This window comes from Haliaeetus leucocephalus, unplaced genomic scaffold (genome assembly GCF_000737465.1).
Source record: "Haliaeetus leucocephalus isolate CR32 unplaced genomic scaffold, Haliaeetus_leucocephalus-4.0 Scaffold76, whole genome shotgun sequence".
Classification (NCBI taxonomy): domain Eukaryota; kingdom Metazoa; phylum Chordata; class Aves; order Accipitriformes; family Accipitridae; genus Haliaeetus; species Haliaeetus leucocephalus.
In genome coordinates this window covers 219,720-247,611 of record NW_010972512.1, presented here as the reverse complement: position 1 = coordinate 247,611, position 27,892 = coordinate 219,720, and the positions used below count along the sequence as shown (strand labels likewise).

At 46.1% G+C, this 27,892-nt stretch overlaps 1 protein-coding gene across 2 annotated transcripts in view; it reads left to right on the top strand.

Annotated features, from left to right (window-relative positions):
- Positions 1-27,892, top strand: part of PIP5K1C (phosphatidylinositol-4-phosphate 5-kinase, type I, gamma) — a 49,748-nt gene that overhangs the window by 5,987 nt on the left and 15,869 nt on the right. Inside the window, exons 1-11 of one of the 2 annotated variants that reach the window (XM_010580205.1) lie at positions 15,082-15,112; positions 17,420-17,506; positions 17,810-17,940; positions 18,553-18,670; positions 20,621-20,773; positions 22,898-23,197; positions 23,719-23,924; positions 25,128-25,211; positions 25,742-25,790; positions 26,808-26,892; positions 27,266-27,427. In XM_010580205.1, the coding sequence (XP_010578507.1) occupies positions 17,900-17,940; positions 18,553-18,670; positions 20,621-20,773; positions 22,898-23,197; positions 23,719-23,924; positions 25,128-25,211; positions 25,742-25,790; positions 26,808-26,892; positions 27,266-27,427 (1,198 nt within the window). In that variant the 5' untranslated portion in view covers positions 15,082-15,112; positions 17,420-17,506; positions 17,810-17,899. Of the gene's footprint in view, positions 1-15,081; positions 15,113-17,419; positions 17,507-17,809; positions 17,941-18,552; positions 18,671-20,620; positions 20,774-22,897; positions 23,198-23,718; positions 23,925-25,127; positions 25,212-25,741; positions 25,791-26,807; positions 26,893-27,265; positions 27,428-27,892 lie in introns of those variants that run through there. The other variant, XM_010580198.1, reaches the window with a different exon arrangement.

The following is a 27,892-nucleotide window of genomic DNA, read 5'->3' as shown; positions in this document are numbered from 1 at the left end:
CAGGGCTGTATGAGCTCAGGTAATTAAGGTAACTTGGCACCACTCTGAGCAACTTGAGTGTTGGGAGTGATTTTGGTTGGCATGTTGATACAGCTCACGCAGGATTTGAAGCACTTGAGAAATATTTTTATGTAATTGGCAAGTTTTGAGAGATTCTGTGAAATCTTTCCAAAGCTCAAGACGCATCTCCAGAGTACTGCAAGGCTCATGGCAGGTTGCTGTACCTTAAAACGGCCGATCTTACCAATGTGCACATAAGCGATGGAAACACTGACAGTAGTATGTACTGCTTCCTTGCTGTGTTGATGCAGTTGGTAAGATCTTGGGGGTTACAACAGCTGAGATAAGACACAGCTTATTTTCTGCTCTTGGAGCCTGCTCGGTTTTGTTATCACTTTGTCTGAAATGGGTCAGCTTCTGGCCACCCAGAAGCTGGCAGCCCAACTTCAGCAAAGTGTCATCTCTAACGTCCGTTGATTTTACTCCACGTTCTGAAGATCTGAGGGATTGAAGAAAAACCCTCAGGCTTTGCATAAGGCCTAGAAACACCAGTTTCCATTTTACAAAGTAAAATGAAGGTGATTAGCTGGAGTTTCCCATTGCCACTGGTTGGGTGCCCTGGTTTCTTCCTGCAGGATGCCCAGTTCTCTTCTAAGCGTAGAGCTGGGAACTGAACTTCACGCTGGCTTTGCGTCACTGATGTCGTTTACCGTGCTAGTTAGTGTGTGGAGAGTGAAGACTGATGCAAGGCAGAAGTGACGGTACTTCGCTAACTGCTCTAGAAAGACAGGGAAGATTTGCCCGTGTCTTAATGCTTGCTTGTTGTGTTTGGCGCTTTCCGTCACCTGGGCAGTAGTGCAAGCAAAATACTACCAAAGCCCCTAGTGTGGGCAGGATACAGCAGCTGATCACAAAGATGTTGCAGTAGTTTTCTTTCTGTAGTTTCTCTGCACATCTGATGGACCAAATTTTGTGGATTTTTCAAGGCAAAATTGTCCATTACTGCATTTTTCAAAGGGAGGCAGCTGGCTAAAATCATCATCTGGCTGAGTGCTCCTTCCCTGAATGTGTGCCTGATGGCACTTCATGCAGTCAGTCACTCCATTTAGATGCTGATGTGAAACTTGGTTCTCTCTCTGATTTCTTGATTTCACAGTTTCTGTCCATGCAGCCAGTTCTGCAGTGTGTGCATCCCCACGCCAAGAGGAAGGTGTAATGTGATGAGAAGTCCTACGCGCTGCCGAGAGGGCAGATGTAATACCTGAAACCACTTGTCTTCTCTTTAAATGTCACTTTTAAATGGGTGTCGTCTTTAAAATGACAGTTTTCCTTTCTGTATGTATTCGGTGCTGCTCTCGCCATCTGTCTGGATGCATGTTGACGGGGGCAGCGTACAAAATGGCATGGAATTTGCTGGCAGAAATGCAATCTATAGAGATGTAAAATAGTCCCTAAGTTCAAAGCTGGAACAAAGACAGCAGAAAATTATACTGTCTTGAAGCTGTACTTGTCAACTTTAAATGACATGCTCTTCAGTTACAGGGCAAACACTTGGCTAAGTAGAATCCAGAAATAAGGCAAAGTTTTTCAGTTTGGCCTAACAGGTGGTGATTATTTGTGGGTTTAAATAGCACATGTTATGGGATAATTTTTGTGTTGGTAAGGACTGTTTGTTCAGTGATCAGAACTGAAATCTGGAAGGGTAACAATTGTGTTTGCTTAATTTACTACTTATTTTTCCTGTAATGCTAACTTATGTTACAAGATAATTAAGTTTTTTCTAGGGAGTGCATATTGTGCTGTGTTTTGTAGCTTTTGATATGCGTACTGTTTTGTTTTTTTTTTTAATTCCAGGATACTTCCTCTCAAACCAGCATCTCTTCAGGCTTAAATTAATTTTGATGGAAGAGAAATGATGACATAGTCTTTCTCCACCTTAGTCTCAGAGGGTTGGATGTTTGTTTTCTTTTCAGTATTAAGTAGGAGTCACTGGTGGATTAACTATCTAGGACGCTCTTTTGAGAAGGAGGCTTCTAGACTGGTAATGGCAGAAAATGCTTATTAAAGAAAATGAGAAACTGAAGGAGTGAACATCGTGAAACTGCTAATTGCTTCTGCAGCTTCTTTGCAGGCTGGCCCCATGCATTTCCTGTGTATAATTGCAATCTTCACTGCAGCTCCCTTGCAGAGAGCCTCAAAGTTCTGATAAACATGGGTCTGTCTTTAAAACAAAGCAAAAAGACCGTGTACTTTGTCAGACAAGACATTTATATTTCAGTTAAAGACAGCAATTGCCTTATCTGTTTCACTTTGCTATAATAAACCTGGTTGCCCATTCTATACCAGATGCAGAGCTGGCCAATACAGGCTGGTATTAAATTGAAGACCCTCTTGAGATGAAATGCTGGTAGTGGAATACTTGTCACGACTCCGTCAGCTGTGAAGAATGTGGTAATTTGGGAGGATCTTCATTCAATACATGCAAGCTCTGGTTTTGTGTTGGTAGGATGGCAATGTGTGAGCTTCCATGAGGTATTGAGATTGAAGGTTTATAACCGATCTCAGAGAATTGCTATGGCTTCCCTAACTCCCAGGTTTTAAAACACAAAGATTGGTTTTATTTTGAATCTTTTTTCTAAACTGAAAACTAGGAGTGCAAGAAGGCTGGAACTGACGAGCATCAAGAGCAAACTGTAACCTAGAGGAATGAGGTGGGTTTTTAGAGTATCTGAAGAAATGAGATTTAAATGCAAGTTTTTCTGTGAGGTGGGGTGAAAAACAACTTAATCTGTGAGGGTGACGTGGGGTGAAAAACAAGTTAATCCGAGGCCTGCGGGAGGGAGGGATAAGGTGTGCCTGAATGGCAGCTGCTCATCTAAAGGGAAAAGGAATATATTACAGGCAGAAGTGGCAAGTGTTGCCTCTTAAGGTTTTCTATTAGAGCTCCTGCTTTTGGTTGCTTTGACTTGCCAAGATAATGGTCTCCAAATGTCCTTTGCCTTATGGCTGGCCTTTAAGTCCTGGCAAAACCAATGCACCCATTTTGGTGAGGAGGAAGCCAAGAAGTATTGCCCCATCCAAAACTGCAGAGCTTGGTCAGGTCCATCCTTAAATGGCATTGCAGTATCTGCGGGATGGTTCTGCTTCATCAGACCTGCCTTTTTCTCTTCCCATGGAAAGCCATTGGCACCTGACTGCTCTAAGCCTTCTAATTTCCATTTTTCTGTGCTTTGTAAAAATAACTCACCTGTTAAAATCTCCCTGCCCTCACTGGTGAGGCTGGAGGAGCCCTGCTGCTTGGTGGGTACAGATCTAGAGGCTTGAGCCATCTGGCCTGGAAGAAGATTACTGGGTTGGGAGCCAGGAAATGTAGAATTTAAGCCATGGGACTTCCCATGTCAGCCCTGTGTATCTTATATTCCCCACTGAGAGCTGTTACGTAGCTGTTGGCCAGTGTTACCACAAGCTTCTGGCTCTCTTCCTCCCACCCCACAGCACATGCCACCATCATAATACAGAGAGCCAGCAGCTACCAGAGGGGACACCTGACAAGAGGCTGGGTTGTCCTCCTGGGGATGCTTTTCAGTGTGAACGTATGATGTTTGTGTGCCTGGCCGTGGCTTCTGTTTCTCTCCAAATGCAGGAGCAGATTGTGCTTTTCCCCCTCTCTGCATGTCAGTGTGCGTTTGGCTGATCCAGCATTGTAGTGTTATGGTTTGGGGAGCTACTTCGTTTCTGGTTTTATTAAAGTCTTAGCAAACAGTATTAAAGATCCTGTGAGATTCTTCTGTGTAGTTCAGAAATGCTAGACTGAGGTTCACTCAATGCTGCTGTCTTAAATTACTTTATTCTATACCTGTTCTACATAAGGCATCCCCAGTTTCTCCTTGTGTCGGGCAGATGTTGAATAAAGCCCTGAGAAGGGCTCAGCAGTTAAGTTGTTTACAGTTTTAGGACTCTGCTTTAGGACCTGCGAGACCCGAAGCTGTTCCCAGTTGCACCTCGAGCTTACAGTTACATCAATGCACGTGTATGAGCCATGTGGCCAGACAGACTGGGCTCTTCCCAAGATGGTCACTTGTCTTTGCAGCCCGATGTTCTTCAGTTGTAGCTTTCTGTGCTTAACAAATGCCTTTCCTCTTCCACTCTTTCAGTGAAGCAGAGCTGCTCTGAAACCCACAGCCTAAGAGCTGGGAGCTCTGGAAAGCTGGGAAGAGAGCTGACCCAGCTGGCTGTGGTTCAGCTCCATGGTAACTTGTTTTCTTTCACCTAGCAACAGTCTGCTGTCAAACACATCCTAGAAACCACAAAATCACTTTAGAAAAACCTTGACCACTCCTATAACGCATGCAAGCATTGTAAGTGTAGGATACAAGGGGTAAGCGCAACACTTGCCCGGTGCACAGCTCGGCGATGACCATGGTCTCTGTTTTTCTGAATCCCAAATAGTGGTGCTGCTTGCAGAGGGGCCTGTGGCTGAACTGCATATGAATGTGTGTGGCAGCCTTTGGGAAAATACTGCCAGAAATCTGAAGTGTCCTCAGCACCTGGGGTGCCTTCAGGAGTTTGGGGATGACCAGTTCTGCCTGCACAGCACTTTGGGAGCCTAAGTGCTCTTTTGGATTTTGCTGTTTGTTCTTTTGCATCTTTGGTTTGGACATGTACCTGTACAGAGTCCGGTGCGGAGCTTGCTCCCAAATGAGTAAATAAATGGACATAGCTGTACGTGGTTAATAGAAGTAATAAATGCCTGGCTCAGCCTCCAAGTGAAAATCCTCCAGGCTGGGTTGGAGAAGCTGTTTTACTGACCTAGCTTTTGAGCAAGCTGCAGATCTGTGCCAGAAAGAGCCTGTCCTTCAGCTTGTGGTTACCTGTATCGGAGGCAGCTCTCTACGATCATCAGTGTAATGCAAGTGAAACATCCTTGTAGCTCAGCATAAGCACCAGGTTGTCTCTTCCTGCCATCTACCTGTGTCTCACCTGTTTGTATTTCCTACTAAGAGCTCTAGAAGTGTTTTTAAAAATCTCTTTATTTTTTAGGTAACTTATTTTCAGCTAATAGCTGAGTCACTAGCTGCCATGCTACAGCCAGGATCCCAGGGAGAGAAGAGATTACTTGCTGAAACTTTGAGTTACGATTTTTGGCAGCACACTTCATCTTTTGAGCTTGTTCTGCCATGTCTTGTTTTGTTCCATCTGTTCAGGTGCCTTTGTTAGAGCTAAGCAGGAGCATCCGACTGGAACGCTCTAGTGACAGAGAGCAGAAGCGGCCTTAACAAAGTTGGTGGGAAAAGAACATGTTGTGAGCAATAATTTAAATTTATTCTTAACCTACAGCCCCCCACACCTTGCAGCAGTAGCTTTTGCCCTAGAGGTCCTTCCTCAGTCTCACAACACAGGTACATGGTCTGTCTAGAGCTGCTGCTGCTGCTGCAGGGGACGTTTGCTTACAGAGCCCCAGTGGAGGAGAGGAGGACTGGAGGCTTGGTACCCCTCCTGGGTACCAGCCTCCTCAATCTGGGGGAGAGAGGAGGTGTTGGCATGTCCGGAGAGGGATAGGATCCATCTGGAGGAAAGGATTTGCAGTAGCTGGGATGGATTAAGCAGAGTTCGCTCCTAAAGAGCTGGCTAGCCCGCACTGCAGCTTGCTGTAGGGTTTGGATGGATTGTGCAAAATCTGTGTTGCCTGTGCAGGAAGAGGGTGCAGGCAGCGCGGGTGGCAGGGTGCTGTGATGAGGGCAGAGGACACGCTGATGGGAAGCAGCAAAACACCAGCCAGACCTGGCTTTCTGCCACATGTGAGTTGGGGTAGTTAATTTTGAATGAGGCCAAGAAATCTCTGATAGCTTGGTGCCTAACAAGCTCAGATGAGACATGCATGCAGCCTGGAGAGCTTGAATTTCTAGTTGTTACGGCAGCAAAAGCTTCGGTTTATTTAGAAGTAGATCTCAGACAAAGATGTATCACTGGTCTGCTTTTCCTATTGTGTCTTTTTAAGTTTATGATTTTAGTGGGACCTGGTCAACTTGAAAACTACGTCTGAATTGCGTAGAGGGCATACTCTTTGAGGGGCTGTATCACAAACCCATGCTCTAAAAACAGGTCCAGAAATTCAACCTGATGCTTTTGCCTTGACATCTGTTTTTGAAACAGGTAGAAGTTACAGACATCCCTCACCTCCTCTCCCACCCAGACCCTGTCCTCAGCATTGCGATGCGAATCTCTACATACATGTGCATGTTGCAGTGTTGTCAGCAATGTGCATAGCAACCTGGAAGTGTTTTGTGAAGGAGAGTTTACTCAACCTGATGTGAGCAGCCTAGCAAAAGGACTTTATATCCAGTGACGCATGTTGTATGCGACCCCATTCTGAAATCCCCTTTCAAGTCTTCAGTGTTTAAGCACCCTCGGAAAATCTCTGTCAAGCGACATTAGCAAGAGCGGAATTAAATCTTAGAGGATTTAGCCGAGCAGCTTTGGCTACGGAGTAAATCAGGAAATACCCCACTCATTAAAAATCCAGGTGCATCTTCAGGATGACTTGTGAAGGGTGGCCTGCAGACAAAACAACTGTTTTCCCTTTGGAGACTGCTGTTGGTTGGGATGCTAAGCTCCCACAGTTTTAAAACTGTGGTAACTTCTGTATATCCTGGTATTGTGGTGGGTGGTTATTGTGAAACTTCAGGTAGATTTCTTTATGTGCTGTGACTGTAGTAACTGGACTTCAACACATCTTTTAGAAGGTCAGAAAATGGAAAATTTGGGGAGGTGGATATCTTTCTTGAGTTGCGTTCTTCTATTTTAATATAATTCAGTCTGAGAATAATTCTTGATGGTGAATGGGTGAGGGGAGTAAACTCTCTGTCAAGTAACATCTATAGCAAGACACTCTTAAATGGTGGAAGTGATAAACAATCTGACCCATTCCTCCTGGATCAGAGGTGCCGACTTTGTTTAGCCACAGAACCCTCTGTGAGAAAGGGCTGAGAGATAAAATAGGGGGGATAGTTTGTCACTGTCTCATATAGCTTGCAATCCAGCACTCTTTGTATCTGCTGTGCTGTTCCTACAAGCAGCTTGAATTATTTCTTTGACTTGCCAGTGCTCTCCCAAGACAGGTTGAGATCCTTTGGAGGGATACGCAAAGAAGAAATATTGTAAAGGGAACCAAGCTGATGTTGTACAAGGGCATCCTCCTGCTCTCTAGTTAAAGGGGTTTTGCACTCTCAGTAACAATATCTTGTGCTATTTATCAGCTTAAGAAGTTTGGGGATTGGCTACTTTTGAAGTCACCCTTTTTCCAGCCACCAATTCCTTGTCCCATGCCTGGTACCAGCCTTGCAGGCATGCTCGCAGAGACAGCAAGTTGCAAAGGGAGCTTGCAAAGGTCGGATGGTGAAGAGCCTCCAGCAGCGCTAATCCCTACCTAGCTGGGAGGTGCTGAGGTCTGACATTAAGCCTCGTGCAGCTAAAGCACTGAGCCATGCCACACTGCAAACTTTGTGTATTTGGGGCAGAATAACTGCTCTGGCTCTGGCAAGCAGTGTGTAACCTCAGATTAGTCAGCTTGCACTTCTCCGTCTTTATTAGTGGCACTTGGAGAATAGCGTAATGGAGGATGCAGCTGAGCATCCTTTCCATGCACAGAGGTAGGACACTGCATGTGTTAAAAGTGCTGAATCCTGCTTCTAGGCAGGAGCCTGCAGGAAGGGGGATAGTGATGTTCAGAAAACAAAGGAGGGAAGTGAATTCTGGACCAAGCCTTCGGAAAGCTGTCTTGTGCTGCTGTGACCTGGGGTTGGGAAACAGCTCTCTGGGACCTTGTGGCAGCTGAAAACTCCATCTGAACACACAAAGAGAGTCTCAAGGGCTGCCTGGGGTCATGCGCTACATTCAGGTCGCTGATGTTTTTGCAATGCAACTAGAAAGGCAACAGGAGGTTTTCTGTCTTCTCGCTGCTGAGCTACAGCTCTCCCAGCAGCCAGGAGATGCTCCAGTGAGCTGTGTCGGTGGGTAGGGACCCGCTAGTAGGGGATGCGAGGCTTATCCTACCCCTGAGCTAAGGTAAGGGAGCAACTAGGTGTTGCTTTAGCTCTTCTAGATAATTGTGAGGAATGTGACTTCAAAGTCCTTCAGCCTTTCATGGCCTCGCTCTAAATTGGCGTCGTGGTTTTAATGTGGTGCCACTGTGCCTGGATGTCGTCACAGGCACAGAGAGCTGGCTCTGTCCTGGAGAGGTTATGCTTCCTGCTGTGATGTTTGCTGTCTCTAATTAATCCTAATCAAGCTTTGCTTTGAATTCTGGTAGGCAGATTGGGACTTGAAGGTTGTAATAAAGAGAGAAGCCAGAGGCTAGGAAGAGGCTGGTGACCCTAACGCCACTGCTGGGGTGCCTGACCTTGGGAGCATCTCACCCTTCTGCCTCCGCTGCCCACATGGGCAGCGCGCTCGGCCACTCTGGACGTGCCGGGGAGCGTGCGGCATTCCACTCCGCAATCCTCCTGTGACTGGCGGTGTGGAAGGGAGCAGGAACACTGTGTTCAGATAAGACTGCACCTTTCCCATCTAGCAGATGTTCGCCTGAACATCCCACTGGATTGCATAATTACAGAGTCGAACGTGGAGCCGAACGGCTGCAGCCTTTTCCGCTACTGGGTGTCAGCTATTGTGTGCTCCTCTTGATGAGATTCTTGTTTTGCTTTTTTGTCGGCTGTGTCACACGGTTCGGGCTAGGCGCTCCGAAATTGTCCTTTTTTTTTCTACACGCAGCTGATCCAAGACAAGAAAACAAATCAGTTCTTTTTAAATTTCATTTCCCTGGTCTTGTCCTGCTCATTCCTCACTGTAATTGGGCTTCTGCGCTGTAAGTGCTTTTCTGGTGAGTTGTCAAGGAAACGTTTTAGCATGGTATGTCCTGGCTCAGCAGTGTGGCTCCCTGAGGAGGGCTGCACCCAGGATGCGGTCCCGCACCTGCAGCTGAGGGAGGAATGTGTTAACTCCCCGCCTTCAGCTTCAGCTTCTGCCCTGCCTCCTGAGCTGGGATAAATAGATTTATTTCTGAGGCAGAAAGAGTTTCTGCATAAAAAGAAAAATAAAATAAGCTGATAGGTGCTTTTACTGCAGAATCATCCCTTTGTGGCAGTCCCTTGCAGTTCTGATGCTCCGTAAGCTGGACGCTTTGCCTTGAGCAGCCCTAGCTGGGCTGTATAATACAGGGTTTAAACTGCTTGAACCCTGGGGTAGTGCTGGCAAGAGAGCAGCTAGGGCAGTTCTGGGGTTTGGGGTTCAAAACCCTCAAGCAGAAACCTGGAGGGGGTGGCTGGGGCAGAACTGGGTGTAGGGCTCAGGGCAGGCTGGGGGGCTCCCTGCCGCCCGCCTGTCTCAGGTTAATTGAAGAGCTCCTAGGTAGAAACTGCCTGGGATGGTAAGGAGAGAGCGAGCTGTGTCACTGCTGTCGAGTAGGTATCACAGCGGTGCCCCGAGGGCCCGTCCTACCTAGCCGGTACATTAAGCTCTTTCCCTTAATTTGTACAAGCCATGCCGTTCCTTTCCCGAACGAGTTTATGCTCAAACAAGACAAAGGCCGTGGGAGAAGAGTGCAGCCCGTAGAGTTGGTGCAGCAGAGCATGGTTTGCAAGTGTTGTCTTTCCTCCCCAAAGTGGAGGTGGTTCCTGTGTGCTTGAAACAGCAAAACGAGGCACGGAGCTGGTGTGGGCGGCGAGCGGGAGCAGAGGACGGAGAGGAGAGCAGGGCAGCCAAGGTGGGATTAAACAGGATTACTTATCTCTGGCTGCTCCTGGTAGTCCAGTTTGAACACTGCCTGGTGCTGCCAGCATTTCCATCTGTCTGCAAATAACTGCTGGACTTTTGGATGGTGACTAAACTGTCCTGAGGAACATGGAGCTCCCTGCGCTGCAGGTGCATTGAAGCAGGGTCTCTCCTCCCCCTTGCCGTGCTCGCTCGTAGGGATGGAGCGAGCCTTGCTGGAGCACTGGGCTGGACGGGGCTAACTGGTGGAGAGAGGGAGTTTAGGCGGTGTTCAACCAGCTTGAGTTTTGTGTAGATGATCCCAAAAATCATTCATTCGGTCAGCAAGTGCTCCAGGGAAAAACAGATACATATTGGTATCAAAGCTATATGTAGATTCTATATAACAAGCAGGATTTCTCTCGGATTGCTTTATTTCCTTATTATTTCTACAAGCTCTCCAATGGCAGAAGCAGCTCTCCGTGCCCAGGGTGCAGAGCAGTTGGCTACAGCTCTTTCTGCCAAGAAATGCTGCATTTAAGGGGGAAAAAACCCAAACTTTTTATTCAGTATTGTGGCTTACCTGATGTTTCTCATCCTAATCAAATTGTGTTGTTTTATGGGAAGAAAATGTGTTTAGTGATCAGAAGTAGGTCATCCTGGATGACTGGCAAGGGCAGGTTGTAAACAGCCGCCTTCTCCAGGAGGTTGCTAAGAGTCCGGCTTCTGCTCCTTGTTGTGTCTCCTCCTCTCTAATGACGGCCCTGGGCTGCCTGATCCTGTGTGCTGCTTGCTAGGAGCTGAAGCCACACATTTCAAGTGTGAGAAGAAATTCAGAGGTTGCTTTCTGCCTTTCCCTTTTGATATGGCCTGATGCTCGTGCCAGCTCCTCGGGAAGCCCCGGCTGGCTGCATGCGCTGGTTCCGATGCTGCTTCTCAGCTGAGACATGTTTTCTGGCATCTCCTCTGAATTGCCTGCCCCCACACCCCCTTAATTTTAATTTCTTTTTATCAGCAGTCCCTTACGGGAAGTAACAGCTGTCTGTTTTGATGGATGCGTTTCATTTCCAGCCTTTCTCTCTGTATTTCGACTGCAACACATCTGTCTGCTACATGTGTATAGCCTTTAACTTTCACAGCTTGTGTCTTAGCACTCTGTTTCTTAATGCTTTTGCACAAAATGCATTGACCAGACGGGGCTGCATTTAGAGTGGTCTGATCAAACAATAAATTGTAGCATCCTGGCTGCAGTCTTCACCTCCTCTTATTGTCTAAATGGTTGCTCAGGTGTGTCACGTTGTCTTGTTCTCGATGGAATAAGTGTAAAATTAGATCCAGACCTCCTTCGGTGTATGTATGACTTGTCAGAATTTCACAGCTTTCTAGCAGGTTATGCTGGGTTAGTATTAAATGTCAATTTTGCAAAGGCTGCTGTCAGCTCAGTAGTTTAAAAACAAAGAACAAATAAAAAACCCCAACAACAACAAATGTAAACTGCTGGTCCAGCGCTTTTGGAGAACTGTACGTTGAAAACTAGCCATGTTTGATTGCAATTGCTAGCGCCCTGACTGAGAGTGAGTGGCAGATTGCAAGTCTCTAGTATGTTGTGGTTTTGGAGGGGTCATGTTGGTACAGCCTTCACCTGAAGAGCTTATGTGGTGTTTATATTCTAACGTATTTTTAGTTGCAGTCACATTGTATATCTCCCTGTAAACACTTTATTAAAGTGAAGCTTTTATTAAAGGTGCAGCATCATCTCTGACTGGAGAAAGGAATCCAGATAAATCTACCAGTTATTCAAATTTGCTTTGACTTCTCTAGAGCATCCTAAAGCATCAAATATTTATAATTTATAAACGTATGTGTGTATACATCTGTCTTACAAAGAAGACTTCTTTATTAGATCTTAAACAAGGCTTCTGCTGGATGTTTGTAAACTTCCTTAAGAAATTCCTTTTCAGTGGATAGAAGCCTCTCATGGCTCTTTCTGGGTTTATAACAAAGGGGTTTTGCTAGTCAACTTGACTTAGTTTTGAGAGATCTGAGTGACTTTTTTTTTTCCCCTTGATTAGTTTTAAAATTTATTCTCTGAAACTTGAAATTAAAATTAAACTTGAAACCTGTGTTTTTAACTTAAACTCATTCGAAGTTGTGGACAGCAAGGCAGTATTTTCTGGTTTTCATGAAGTTTGCTTTTCAGCCCAAGGATTGGATGATTTTTTTAAATTTTTTTTTAAACTTCTTAACTTCTGGCATCACTTGCGTTTCTTTAATGACAGCATCTAGAGAGGCAGTGGGCTGGAGAAGCCGAGGGAGCTGCTCTGATCCCAACCCTACACCATTTTGTGAGTTCAGATGCGCCAGTGAGGCTGGCTAACGAACCTGGTAAAGATGAGGGTTTCCTTTGCGAGTGGGAGCCTTCCTGCGGCCTGTGTTGTGCTTTGCTTACTGGGAGCAAGCAATCAAGCATCTGTAAATGGGCATGAGGGGCCTAAAAAGGTCTGAACACAAATTTGTTGATGCAATATATCACATAAGAGGAGAAATGGGTTATCTCATGTTGTGTAGGTTTACGCTCCACTGGTGTGGTAGAGCTAAAACTCGAGAGTCATTTTCTATGTTGGACAGTAAATGTGCAGAGTGTTTCCAGGAGTAAATTCATTCCTGTCCTGCGAGGTGTCAGCATTGTGGCAGGGATGGACAAGCTGGATGTGGCTGTGAATAGGGAGGCATATGAAAAAATTAGATGTTAAATCAGAGATGAGAATTGCTGAATCCTACAACTGAAGTGTTAATTTCTGAGGCTCTGGAGGAGCTCAAGCGTTGGGATGGGGTCGACTCAAAGCTGTGCACAGATGAGAAGAGGAACTGAAGGCAGCAGGTCAAGCGTGCATGAAATGCACTACCAAACCCTGGCACGAGCTGGAGGCAGGGCAGAAAGCTGGGGTTTCATCCCGGGGTTCCCCTTCCAGAGCCGCTCCTCATGTTTCTGAATACACCCTCGCTAAGCTGCACCAAATCGGATAAGAATCATTTCAATTAGCTTGTTAAGTGTTGAAACTTCCCATAGCAGAGCTCCACAAACCCAAGTGCTGTCTCTCGTGGCTGTATAACCCCTGAAGCTGGAGTTAAATCAGTTTTTGCAAGGCCATCTGTCAGCTTGTTTGGGATGAGCACAGCCGAGTGCTGTGCACTGAGTAGCCAGTGGAAGATTTTTTCATTTTCCGCCTAGACAAGTTGATTTTATAAAGCTGATTTGGGGGGGGGGGGGGGGGGGGGGGGGGGGGGTTTTGTTGGTGATGCTCTTCTTCCCCTGAGGCATCGTTTCTCCTGGAGATCCGCAGTTCCTCGCCTCTTGTACCTTTCCTTCGTGCGGGCAGTTGGTGTTGATTCCACGTTTGGTACGTGTACAGCAGCAGACACTTAAAAGCTGGGAATGAAAGCGGCTTGTGGTAATTATCACAAAATTAAAGATAATCTCCTGCTCTGGAATTGTGACAAAGTGCAGAAAAGAGATTAGTGCAGTAGGAGAGCATAGTCTCCCTGGCCCCCGGGGCCCTCTTGGCCACGTTGTGTTCCCAGCCATTTCCAGCGTTCGACCTGGAGCAGCGTTTGCCCCTTTGGGTTCCTCTGTGGTCTTGAGTTGCTGCTCCAGCTCGTGCCCTGAAAGTTCGTTAGCCAAATGCTTACTTAGTGCCATATTTCCTGCTGCCCTGGCCATTGCGGGGCTTTCTGTTGAATGATCGTAAAATTGCATTGTCCTAGGCCAAAGAACTGATTTTTCAGTGCAAAAACTGATGCGGAGTTTGAGCTAGCGGTGGTCCTCTGAGCTGCGTGCTGGTGCAATCCCAAAGAGCTGGAGGGAGTGATGGGGTTTCACATCACCCATCATGTGCAGCGCCCACCCGTGTAGGTGACAGCCCCGTGGCTGAGGGGTGCGCAACCTGGGTGGGTGATGGAGGGGAGCTGCTCTGCGCCGGTGAGGGGTTCCCGCTCCGCTCGCCTCCAGTCCTCCTGCTTGAGATGGGATTGTGTGATGCAGCTCGCACAGAGGGAGCAGGACTTCAGACCTTTGCTGCAGTCCTGTGATTCTGTTTCTGATGCAAAACTTGGGCGCTAGAGAGCACAATTTAAAAACAGTGTAGATATCCCGCTTGGATCAGAGGACTTGCGCACCGGCAGGCAGTTGTGTAATCCACCCATTGCCCTCAAGTGGGGAAAAGTTGAGGGCTTGGAAGAGCCTTTCTTCTTCACAGCCAAAACTCTCAAGCTCTGCTCAATGTTCTCTTGCGAAATTAAGCCCTTTCTAAAGGATTGTGGGTTGCTTAACAACCTGTGCTTGTAGAAACTCTTCAGACAAGAGCAGGGAGCGGCAGACCCATACCTGGAAACAGATGGCCTTAAATCTATCACTTGGGTTTGTGTTCTTTGCTGGTGGGCTTCCCTCCTAATAACTGGGCTCTGCATGCAGAGGTGGTTGGGGAGATTGGAGAGCTGCCTTGGCAGGGGATGTTGTGCTGCTGGGATGGGGTGGGGACGTCGTCTTAAGCAGCTCTTGATCCTTGTTCATGGCAGCTCTCCAGAGTCAGCTGGGCTGGAGCTTGTGGTCCCACGCACAAGGTTCTCAGCAGGTCAGCAAACACCTCTTGGGGCCGGCGGCAGAGGAGCCAGTTCTCATTGTTGCCTAAAAATAAGAAGCTCCTTGCAAACTTGGGCTGGTGCTAGGAAGTGGAAAGATGGCCTCATGTTAGGGGAGGGTTTGGGCCCGTGTCTCCAACTCTTATTATATAACTAAAAGCTTTAGGCAAAATCCTAATTTCTCACAGTTCACTGTAATGGAGTAATGGTGGCTTCTCCCAAAGGCAGTGGTAGAGATAAATGATGCATTCATTTTTGCGATGTATTTGGACATCGGATTCTATAAATAGATTCAATTATCAATACAGTTTGTCAAGTGCCTTCTGAGTGGCTAGAAAGCAGCTTCATAAGTGTCTCTCTGGGCTTCTGTATGTAACCGACTCTTCAGTGTAGTGTGGACCTATTACTTACGGTGCAGCAGGGATTTACAAGAACTCTCTTTACTGAAGCCTCTAGGAAACTTTATTGCTAGGAAAAATTGTGCATCTTTGTGCTTCTGAATATGAAATTGTTTGGGTCACCCCTATAACTTCAGACTCCTGCACTAGTGAAACTGAAAACTGAACAAAACCAGCTGCTTTAAAGGCTTTCCAGCTTGCTTGAAAGAGCAAAGCATTAGGCTATTTTCTCTTTTTTTGTTGTTGTTTTTTTCTGATGTCTCTACTTTTACTGATGCTCTTCCCTTCTCTCCTCAGGTCTGGCACCGAAGAAGGCAGCCATCACTGAGGTGAGATGTATAAAGCTGGCCTTTAAAATTCTGTGTTGAGAAATGAGAACACAGAGCTCTAGAAGACACTTCTGCCTGACTGTTTTGAGCAAAGCTGAATTTCAGAAGACATTTAAGATTACTGAAAATTTGATATCTGTTATTTGGGAGAAATAAAATTAGTGGCAGGTCTCTGGATGTGAAGAGATTATGCCCACTACATGGCCAGTTTTAGCTGTGTGATCCATGATGTCTGTAAGTAAGTGGCTGAGGGCATCACTTCCACACCAGAACCTGAAGGTGATAAATGGAGAATCCATGTATTGGGCATCTCCAGAGCTCTGTGTTGGGTCTCACCCACTCCTGGGAGCAAGTCAAGGAGGCTGTAATTTGTGAAGCCATAAAACAGGGGAACATCTCGAGGGACTGATCCTCTCTCACACATAATCCAGGTTGCAGGTTGCTGAATCACTGTTACCTTCTGGAGCAAAACTCTTCACAGTTGGCAGCAGGGAATCTAGTAGGAGGATCTGTGCCTGAAAGCTGTTCCCTGAAGCCCACACTCTTGGTTTAGGGCATCATGTTCATGTTTTTGTTTGATCTAATTTTCTGACATACCCCTTTACATTACTCACCTGGGATGATGAGCATTTTATACACGAATAGCAAAATCTTCCCATAAAACTGCCAGGAATGTGACACTTGATTCTTTCTTCCCTCCCTCCCCAGAAACATGCATAGAAGGAAGCTCAACTTCTGTGAAATTTGATTGTTTTGTTCAATGCACAAATAGCCCCACTTTTTCTTGCCCTGGAAACACAGTCACAGGTAGAGCAAGACACTGTGGAAGAGACTTTTGTTACTGCATTTCATGTGATGGCAATCTCTGAACCAATACCTGTGTCTGTTAATCGCTTTGAGAGGATGATGATGAGCCATGTGGTGAGGCAGGACGATACAGCTCAAGTTTGCGTGTAATAGGATCCAGCTTGTTGGTTAGAAGCTGCAGGGAAAGGATAAGCTGTACTGATAATCACGACTGCTTGGAGAAGGAGTACTTGGAAGCAAGCCTGGCTGTACTAAATGTTTAAAACGGAGTAGGAAATAAGATTTTTGAAAGTGAAATCAGACTGCCCCTTAATACCAGAAGTACAAGCAGTTTGACCAGAAATAGCTGCAAGCTCTTGATTAAAAGCTAAAACACAAAGAACTTCTGTAGTCTGAACAAAATTATACATTGTCTGCTGTAGACATCAGTTCTGAGAGATCGGTCTGTGTGGCACTTGAGAGGGAGAAATATAATATTGTCACTGGGGAAATGACCTTGGATCTCTCTGCATGCTGCTTAAAGGAACATCCAAAGCCTGGCTGTTCTTTCATGTAACAAACCCCTAAATGTCACTGGTGGCTCACTAGCAGTTTTAGCTGTCTGCTGGGCTCTGCAATCTGTTGGGGTGGCAGGAGAGCTGGGGAGTAGGTGAAATGTTGCCCTGTGGCAGAGTATAGAGACCCTACGCCTGGGGTTGCGAAAGGAGCTGTATTGAACTTCCAAAACATCGGCTTGTTAAAGGGTGCAGCCACAATCTGCTCCCTCCTGGATTGGCGAAAAAAAGGCCTAGGCAGACTCAGAGGTAGAAGAGGAGGAGAATGGGACAGGAGTAGGTTTGTTCTCACTCTGAAGTGCTGGCAGTCCTATAGAGTTTCTGTAAATTCTTTGCAAAACTTCAGGAAGAGCTGCTATTGCAGTTTACCCTGTGTGGGCTTGTCCTTTGAATTGTAAACAAATGAGATCTCGCTTAAATGGATTATCTCCATGTGAATGCAGGAGTGGGGCTGTGTTTTCCCTGTTACCTGTTTCTGATTTCTCCAGTGAAGCATGAGATATTGGTATGACACCTGAGGGCATGGGATTTTTAAGAATAAACTTCTCTTGCTGTTTGATTTAATACCCCACTATTTTAAATCAATGAGAAACTGCAGTCAAGCAATGGGGGAATCTTGGCAGCTGGGAAGCAAGCAGATCTTTCCTGAGCTCAGCATCTTTGCTCAGAGCTCTGCCCAGTTAGTACTGAGGGTGTCAGATGGAGTGGTTGGGTATTCTAACTCTTCTTGGCTTGAGGGATGGATATATAATTCAAACAGCCTTGTTTAAAGCTTGCCAGCACCAGTTACACCTGTTTGCACTCTGCAGATTTTTCTCCAGTGGTAGAGAGCAATCCCTCTGTCCTTTACAACTGTGATAGTGTGGTTGTGCTGGCGCTGCTCTGCTTGTTATTGTCTGCCAGGTCAGCTTCTGTTCTGGGCTTTAGCCGTGCTCTTTCATTGCAGGGACCATCGCTACCGGGACAGCCTGGCCAGGGAAGGAAGATAGGTCATCGAGGCGTTGATGCTTCTGGTGAAACCACCTACAAAAAGGTCTGGGTTTGTGGAGTGGAGAGTGGGAGCTATGTGTAGGTAGCAGGCTGAGAAGATAAATTGGGGCCCAATAGCTACCAATCTGATTTAGATTTTATGCAGCACCCCTGTACTGCATAATCTTGCAAATGGCAAACCTGGAAGCCATAATCCATCTCTTCAGCAGCTGGTTGAACTTGTTTAGCAGTTTGTAGTGTCCGAGATGACCCCACAGAAGTCATAGACATGACTGTATTGTAATATAGGGGATGTTATTGTGCTGATCTGCTGTGAAATGCTCACTGACTGCTCTTTTTCTGCCAGACCACCTCATCCACTCTGAAGGGGGCCATCCAGCTAGGGATTGGTTATACTGTCGGCAATCTGAGCTCCAAGCCAGAGAGAGATGTCCTGATGCAGGACTTCTATGTTGTGGAGAGCATTTTTTTCCCAAGGTAAAGAAGACAGGGGAAACAAAATGAATGGACGAGTTATTTCTTTTCTTTTCCTCTCACTGATTTTTCAAGAGAGCTTCCATCTGTCTTTAGTTGGATGCTCTGAATGTTTTAAATGTGCATCCATTACATACAAACATAACAGTGGAAAGTGTTAGATTCTGCAGTATGCTGGCTTGCAAGAAAATACAATGTAAGATGCAGTACTATATGCTTCAGTTCGTTAGCTTCCTATGTGCTTTTCTTTCTACCTGTCTAGAATTTCTTCCACAAAATTATACCATGTTTGAGATGGAAGAAACTCATTCTGGGAGCTCTTTAACTCTGTGAATAAACAAAGCTCATAAAAGCTTATATTATCTGTGTAAATATATTCTGCTTGGCAAGTGGTTGTTCCTTGCATTCTTTTGAAACAGGTTTTGGCAGATAATTTAAAGCCTATTTTCCTGTTGTCCTGCCACAGAAGAAAGACATTTGTTGTTGTTGTTGTTCATAAGATGTCTTTTTGCAAGGCTCAATTTATCTTAAATATACAGTAGCCTTGATGTGACTGTGCATATCTGGTGAACAGTAATACAGAGGCCCTGCTCACGTAATGTCTGTTCTGTGCAGCGAAGGAAGTAATCTCACCCCAGCTCACCATTATGCTGACTTCAGGTTCAAGACCTACGCACCAGTGGCTTTTCGGTACTTCCGAGAACTCTTTGGGATTCGTCCAGATGATTATTTGGTATGGAGATATTTTTGGATTTCTCTGTCTTTCCTCCTTTATTTGAGATGGTCTAGAGTAACGCAAGAAATTTGCCCCTAAATCAAGGCTGTCAGCAATTCTTGCCTAAAAGGGACAGAAGAGAGTTGAGGAATTTTTCTGATCCCAGCAAGTAATGGGAAGAGGCTGTGGATTTCGGGACTCTGTTTGGTTTTGGAGGAGATCCAGTGATGGTCCCAGCAAGACCAGCGCCACTCAGCCCAAGTCTTTGTTTGCTAAGAGGTAGCTGCTAGCTTACACTGGAGGGAAAGGAAGTAATCTGCCTACAGTGTGTGCTGTGTAAGCTATGCAATGGGGTTCCCTCTCTGTTGCTTGTGGTGACAATAACTTACTGTGTTTACAAGCAAAAGGAGTTGTGTTCTGCTGGGTGCAACCCTGTAATGTCCCCTGGGGCTCTGAGGACAAAGATGGGAGTTTTTCCTTGTGTACTCACTCAAGAGCTATGTGAGTGTAGTTATTTTAATCATCTTACAAAGACAGAATAAAATACAGCTTGTTCTTGTGCTCAGAAAGCTCCTCAGAGCTGGAAAGGCTGTTTTTAAAATACCTAGTAGTATAAGCTGTCAGGACTCGGAGTACACTGGGGTTGCATTTGGTCTCTTGCATGTATGTGACATCCTGCTCTTTAGAAGAGGACATTTGTTGAACCGGGGAAGGGAACACCACATCCAAATAAGTGCATGCCTTCCCCCTTTTTTAATAGCCCTTTTTTTCTGACCTCAGCTGTAGATGGGGGTAATCGTAGCTGAACGCCTACCAGTAGAAACAAATCTGAGCCATTGCATGGTTTGACAGTAACAGTGGTCCCCATCTGTGCCATCCAAGATAATGCTGGCTGATTTGATGAGTGGTTCAAAACTTGGGTGAGGCAAAGAGCCTGCCTCAATTGCAAAGGTCACGGCTCTGATTTGTTGCTTCTGTTTCCCCTGATTCTCTCTTGCCTGCCACAGCAGCAAACGCTTTTAATTATGCATGAGATAATTAACTTGATAAAGTCTTGGATCATTAATCTGTGCAGGGCTGAAAGCTGTTTTCAGTATGTAATGATGAGCATTTAATTTATTGCTCTGATTATGTCCCTTACATACCCTACCTCCCTCTCCCCATCTTACCTCTTGCTGTGGCAGCTCTGACGTGATACTGCCCTGAACCCACTCGACCTACGCAGTTACCTTGGGGTTGGTACCTAGTTGCAAAGTGCACGTGTGTGCTTGCGCTTTGTTCTTTTTTTTCTTTTTCCTGCTGCTAGGCATGTCCTCATTTGAGGACCTGCTGTTTGCATACTGATGTCTAGAAATGTCCTCCCAATTCACTTCCTGATGCAGTACCCCTCGCTGTGCTTACACAGCGCTGATCCCTCTTCTTGTTTGGACACCTGGTCTAATACTTTTCATGTGTTTCTAGCGGGATTGAGGGGGCGAGATGTAGCTGTAAAAATCCTCTGTAACAGGGGAGCACAAGGCCAGAGGAGGCTGCTGAGAACAGCCAGTGCATTGTGTTCCCTCCAGCATGGTGATACATGGTACCCTGAGCTGACTGTCTTGTCTCTTAAAATCCTGTCTTTCCGTCTGCGCTTGCAGTAATGTGCTGAAAGAAGCCTAAATGTGATACGTGCACAATGGGAAAAGATAAGATGTCATTATGAAGCCTGGATATTACTGAAAGCAGATGATTAGCTTGATTCTGAGCAGTTGGGATGCTCTGAACTGTAATCTCGGTCTCTAATTGTCAATTCTCCATCAGCTTTGCTGCTTAGACCTAACCTATAATGAAAATAGTTCTCACTTAAGCTTTGCTACCCCTTAATCTCACAGGGAGACAGCGTGCTGAGGAAAGCCTTCAAGGGCGTAGAACTCAATGTGCAATGAGTGAGGGCTAAACACGTCTCTATTTTTTTTTTTTTCTTCCTAGTATTCATTATGTAATGAGCCTCTGATAGAGCTGTCGAACCCTGGTGCCAGCGGCTCCCTCTTCTATGTCACTAGCGACGATGAATTCATCATAAAAACTGTGATGCACAAGGAAGCTGAATTCCTACAGAAGCTCCTTCCTGGCTACTACATGGTGTGTATCACCCAGCACCTTGGACCTGACTTGGCTTTGTCGTGGCAGCTTTTCTGTCCAAAGCATTGCACAGGGCATGTCTTCCACCCGGGTTTCTTGTGGCCTGCCCACCCTGTGCCAGGGACAATGTTAGCAGTGTGTCACAAAGCCAGTCCCAGAAGCACAACTCCTGCCATTTATTTGCAAACTCCGTGGGTAAACTTGAGGCAGATAATTGTGCCATAGCTTGTAGACGTGTTCTGGCCTGAAAATGGCTTCCCAGGTGTGTGTTTCTGGGTGTCCTTTTCCTAGCACTAGTTCATTCTTCTTCGCTTGGCACCATGCATCTGCCTCAGCCTGGCTTTGAGGATGGCTGTTGATTGCAAATAACACAACCACCTTGGTTTTGTGGGAATACCACTGCTGTCCCTGGATATCTCCCACGTCTGCTCTTTAACAGAGTTACTCTGAAGGCAGTTGCTGGTTGTCCTGGCTCTCGTTGGCTGCAGTACCAAGCTAAAGACTCCCAAAGTCTTTAGCCAGCTTTGCACATCCAGTCTGCTGCAGATAGTTGTTGCCTAAATCTCAGGGCTAGCAAGGCAATATATTGAGACCCAGAGGACTTGCATGGGGTGACAAGTAGTAAATCAGAACCAAACCCGATGTTTTGGCATGTAACCCAGGAGCTGTCTCCCTGCATAACTAGTGAAGGGTCCAGCCCTACAGATGAGGGCACTGAAGTTCAGTTAGAACCACACAGGGATTTGTTTGCCATGGAGATGGCGAGGAGAAAGTGATGGCAAGTGATGTTAATGCTGCCCCATCTGCATGCATTTTGCAGTGGATTTACGTGATGATAAGCTGTTTTTATGGAAATACTTGTCTTGCTCAATATTTACTGGGGAAAATTTGTCAAAGTGAGACAGGGTCTTGGGTGTTTGTATATAACTGACAGCCGGTCACTTGCTTTTGCAAGTGACAGTCAAGTTCCTGGACAGGATGAGCTTTCTTGGAAAGCGTTGCCTATTGCCTAATGTACATAATAAATCAGGTGGAGGGTTTTGAATGGGAATGGAGTTGCACTGTTGTCCTGAATTCTGCAGTTGTCCTGTCTAGCAATCAGTGTAACGAATTAAACTGAACTTACCTGTCTGGTGCAGAGTTATGTGCTACTTGTTGTAGCATTCCAATGTTTGTGGGTTACTGTGGTGCTAATACATGATCTCTCTGCTGTTCTTGGGAAACCCGTCTGGTGTAAAAGAAGTCAGTGGAAAGGAAGCAGAGTGGTTTCATCCTGAGTTACTTTAAAGCTGAGCAAATGCTGTTTGCATTCAGTCTTGTCTGCCTCTATTGCTTTTAGATTGCACCACGTTGAACAGCGCGCTTATAAAGAGGGCTCACTCGTGTGCCCAGTTAGGTGAGATGAGGAGGGGCATGAAATTTTAATACAGTCGTGCTTCTACCGTCTGTCAGAGAATCTGTCAGGTCTGTCCTTTCTTCCGTAGCGTGCAGAGATGTTCTATTTCCTTCCCAAACTTTCCCAAAGCTGAACAAGCAAATCATGCCTGTCATGTCATTCCTAATAATAACCACTGCCTAAAAAAAGGACATGATAGCAGAGCAGGATATCCGTGCCCTCTGGCCAACTGTGTTTTATAAAGCAACTCTGCAGAAGGAGAAGAAAATTTATGTTGTTTTGTTTAAATACCCTGTCCCTGGTTTATTCTGGGCTAGAGAACGGCTCTTGATTTCTGACACTTCTGAAGAGATGAAGATAGCTGTTATTTTTAAACTTGAAGTTCCCACTTATTGTGTTTATTTCTCTTCCAGTTTGGTTTCCCTTTTTTAGCTGGTGTTGATGGGGAAAGCGGGGAATTTCTGGACTTGGTTATTTGCCCAGAGAGTGCTGAACATCTCATTCCCTGTATTCAAGGCATAGTGGTATTTTCAGGTCCTAAAACCACTGAAATGCAAGAGTTTGTCCAATGTGTACAGTAAGCTCTCATGTAAAGTTCAGAAAATCTCTAGATGAAGAACCCCTAGTCTGACTGCTCCAAGATCTGTTAACATGCTTTGTGTTGAACAGAGCAGGAGTCTTCTGCCAAAATGACCTTTCCCCATGCTTTTTTTCCAACCCTGCTGCAGAATCTGAACCAGAACCCACGGACCCTGCTGCCGAAGTTTTATGGACTGTACTGTGTGCAATCAGGGGGCAAAAACATCCGTGTCGTCGTGATGAACAACATTCTGCCTCGCGTGGTGAAAATGCACCTGAAATTTGACCTGAAAGGGTCAACCTATAAACGCCGGGCATCCAAGAAGGAAAAAGAAAAGTCCAGCCCTACGTACAAGGATCTAGACTTCATACAAGACATGCCTGAAGGCCTGATGTTGGATGCAGACACCTTCAGTGCATTGGTGAAAACGTTGCAACGAGACTGTCTGGTAAGGAGCGGGGCAGCTTGGGGAGCGGGTTAATGAATTTCTGTGGCTCTTGAGCATGAGGAAGAGCAAATGACTGAGAACCTTGCTAATCTGCTAACCCCAAAGCAGGATAAATCCCTTCTACTGCCCTTTTCCCTGAAAACAAAGCAGTGGAGTTGGATCTCATGACAGCCTCTGAGGACTAAGGCTGCATTCCTTTGCCTGGTGCATCACACTGGCAGCCTGCTCCACTTGTAGCTGGGCTGTTGGGACTAAATACATTTTTCCTATATAGTGTGCAGCAGATACATGGTACAACAGTGTTATTTGCAAGCCTTCAGCCCTTTGGGTTGATTGTGGGATGGCCAAACTCTATGCAATCAAGTCCAGAGATGACTATTGGTTCAGCAACATTCAAGCTCTGGCAAAGGAGTTGCTAGCAGGAATGTGGACAGGCTGTTCCATGCTTTGGGATCTGTACTGTATTTGAGCTGCTGGCCTGATATTTTGTCTTTGTTCTTAAACTCTGTACTAACCTGTAGGTGTTGGAAAGTTTTAAAATCATGGACTACAGCCTGCTGCTTGGGGTTCATAACATAGACCAGCAAGAACGGGAGCGGCAGTCTGAGGGAGCCCACAGCACGTCGGATGAGAAGCGTCCTGTGGGGCAGAAGGCACTTTACTCCACGGCTATGGAGTCCATCCAGGGTGGGGCTGCCCGGGGGGAGTCCATAGACACAGATGACACGTAGGTGAAAACCTGGTTCGCTTGTGCTGCTGAGAGGGTTGGAGGTGGAGGCTAGAGTATTAAATTCCTCATGAGGCCCATACGAACTGTTAGAGTGAGCATCTCTCCTGGGGCTTACAATACTGCTGCCAGTAAAGCGGTGTGGTGTGAAAGGGGGAAGCTGTGGTGGGAAATACTTCTGTAAGACTCCAGCCTCACAGTGATCTGTCTTCTTAGGCTAGTCTGTAGGTTGTCAGCTCCTGTAACAGCCTCTCAACATCCACCCACGCTCTGGGGAGGAGAAACTAGCTCAGTTCTAGCTCAGCATCCAAATACTATGGTGGAAGGCAGGATCAGCCTGTCCCTAGGAGCTTGGAGTTTTGTTCTCCATCACTCCATCTTTGGAATCCCTGACTGTACCCTGAGGCCATCCCAGTATGCTTAGCAAACAGCAATGTAGCCAAGTGCTGCAGTAACTGGTGGAGTTGTGGGCTGGGGCTTGCCCAAAACCTGTGCTGTGCCCGATCTATGGCTCTTGGGCTGTAAATGGCTCTTGTGACTGTCTCTCTGGCTCTGTGGACCAAGCTTGCTACCAAATGGTGGAGTTTGCTGTTTGTTGCTGTCTGAAACCGGCTGCTCCGCTTCTGATGGAGGATCAGTCACAGTGGAGCTGCGATAATACTTTGGTGTTTCCAGTCTTTCAAGTAGCATCATTAATTGCAGTGGCCTGCCTAATACTTGCATGCTTTTGTTGTGTGCTGGTGCTAGTGGTTGCTGCACCTTTGGCAGGACTGATAGTAGTGTGGATGGGACTGGAAATACCCTTGTCCTTAAAGGTTTGCTGCCCTAATAGGCAGACAGTTCACGCTGACCTGATAAATAATCTGATCCCCAGAATAAAAGGTCCTGTAGCTGAGAAAAAAACATGTGGTGCTTTCTGGCCCAGGCAGAGCTGTTGCCATGCGACACTGGTCCTGTCTGGATAGTTGGTGTTTAGCGATCCAGGCAGGCAGTAACCCTGGGGACACCTTGTGTGAGATGGCCTGGGTCAATACGTGACTTCCCATGGTTGTGCACATAGTGACTTTGCAGGTTTTGCATTGTGTCTGACCACCACATCAGAGCCCTCTTTTCAGTGCTGCCATCCACCCTTCTGCAGGTCTCAGGGGTATTACAGCCTCTCTTTTTGGGGCTGCACTTGCTGAGGTTTTGTTTTACCTGCAGGATGGGAGGAATCCCAGCAGTGAATGGCAAAGGAGAGCGTCTCCTGCTACATGTAGGAATAATAGATATCCTTCAATCGTACAGGTAGGTAACTTTGCAGTTGTCTGTCCTTTAAGTGTGTTAACATCTATTTTAATACTAAATGAAAGCAGGAAGATTTTCCTGTCCTGAAGAGTTTGATAATGAGTAGGCAGGCTGCCTAAAGCAGTCTGTCAATGCGTGTCGGGAGCTGTGGATTTTTATCCTGTCCTTAGAACAGCTGGTGACACAGAGCCATTTTTCTAAGATATAATGAATTGCTCAAAGAAGTTTCCTGTCTCTGTGCCTAGGATGGGTAGCATATCTCCAGGGATGGAAGGTGATTTTCTGCCCCTCTTCCAGCCCAGCTCCTCCTTCCCTGTAGGGTTCCCAGGCAGTCCTGACCTGACTGCAGAGATGCCAGTGTGCTCAGCTGACCTTTCTTAGCTGGAGGAAAGCTACACTCCAGATGAAGAAGGAATTGTTAGCAGCTCAGTGATATCTCCTGTGTGGGGTATGAAAGGTGGCTTAGATACAGAGTACATGCCTGAATCTGTCTCTTTTTCTTTTTCTCTCCACTTCTCCCCTGGAATTAGGTTCATCAAGAAGCTAGAACATACCTGGAAGGCCCTTGTCCATGATGGGGTGAGTGCCTGTACAGAGGCAGGAATTGTCCAGGCCTCGGCAGGATTACCTGCCTTGGCTTCGTTTATGCTAGTTGGTGCCGATTACCTTGCTATTTATAGTGCCTGAACTGGCACAGTTGAAGCTGATGAAAGGAATAGTTCTTGCCTCTTATGCCTCCAGAGTGGTGTAGTGCCACTTATTCCCAATCAGGTTTTCTTGCTCACTCCACCTCCTCGCATGTTTAGCTGTCGTGCTACCAGCTTTCCTCCTCTGCTCCCATCTGTCATTTTCCTCCTCCCCATGATACCAGGAGCTGTGCAGACAAGGCGTGTGCATTCCTGCATGTGTCGAAGAGCTCTGTGTTTGCTCTCTTTGGTGGTTGACTATGTTTCCACTTCAGTAAGCTATCTGTTAATAAATGCCTTTCAGTGTTTCCCTGCTGTCTTGTCTCCTGCAGCAGCCAGGTGCATGTTTACGAAAGAGCAACCTTGGATGTGGAAACTATTTTTCAGCATTGCATATCTTAGCTTCCCTTAAATAATAAGGCAAAGGAAATGTGTAGATGCCAAGTCATGGTAGCACAGCCAAACATCAGAAGCAGAGACAGTTTCAGATTTATAATTTTAAAGAAAAAGTGCAAAACATTTGAAATGTATGGAGACCCTTGGCTGAATTTTGGTGTCCATGTCGTATGCAAAGGTATCCAGGTGTGCTTTGAATGTCAGCCAGCAAAGCCAGAAGAAGTTTCATGTATGTAATCAGGCCAATATTTGAAAAATCCAGGAAGTCTACAAAGGAATAAAATCGCCAAAATCCATTATAAAATTACAGCAAGAATATAATCAAAGGCAATCAAATCAAAGGCAATGCTTCAGGCTTATTTATAGCATTAATCAGATCATTTCAGTTAAGCCTTTCCATTTTAAGGCTCTATCAGTGCTAAATGTTGAAATAAAAAAGACTGCATTGGTGGTTATAGAAATTCTGCCTTGAGGCATCATTTTAAAATTAAACAATTGCTTCTTGCCTTTGTAGGACACGGTGTCAGTACACAGACCCAGCTTTTATGCAGAGAGATTCTTCAAATTCATGACCAACACGGTGTTTCGAAAGAATTCCTGTAAGTACCTAGTCCAAGGGCTGTTGCCCTTGTGATGTGAGGCAAGCTTTATCTTAATCTTGCTGCTTCAGTCCACGTGGAGAGTTTCTGGGCCAGAGTCTGAGGCGGCTTTTCCACTGTAATATAGAGCAAACCTGGGGAACTGCAAAGCCCTCAGGTTGTCATGGCTTACTTTGATCTGCTCAAACTCCCACCCAGGAGCCCTCCCTGCAGCCTGACTCAGGCTCAGCCCTTTGGAGTCGGCACTTGGAGAGCGTGTGTGTGTGTCAGAGGGCAGAGGGAAATTCCCTCTCCTTATGAAAGGGAAAGTGCCTTTGGTGTGACAGTAGTCGGTGCTGGTAATTTCATATTCTCTTTCACTCTTCTTATCCAGCTCTGAAGTCATCTCCCTCAAAGAAAGGGCGTAGTGCCTTGCTAGCTGTCAAGACGGTTGGTCCAACAGCTGCATTTTCAGCTAGCCAGCTTCCCTCTGAAAAGGACGAAACACAGTATGATCTTCGTGCGGCCAGGAGTTACCCCACACTTGACGATGAAGGTAGTGGTCTCTTTTGGTGGCTGATGGCTGTGTGATTACCCTCTCTTTCCTAGCAGTTTCTTAGGATCCTCCCCTGTTCTCGTCAAGTTCCCCGCTGTGCACTGACCACATGTCTTCCTTGATGGATAGCTCTTCATTGCATGTCTTGCTGTGCTTTGCAGGTGCTAAACTTAACCAGGACAGGGGAGAAGGTAAGAGTATATTGCTTTGTCACAGCACCAGCAGTTAGTTGTCTGGGGAAGCAACACCTCTCCATCGAAGACGACCAAATCCCTTCTTTACAGCGCTGTGTGGTTCTGCAGTAAAAATGGTCGCTTGCGTCACTGCTGCAAGGCAGCCGCTGCCAACTGGCACCAGCAGCCATAGCCCAAAAGCAATCAGAAAGTTGAATTTTCCACCCTTTAAAAAAAAAAAAAAAAAAAAAAGAGGGGGGTGGGACTGGGAACCACAGGACTCTAATGACAG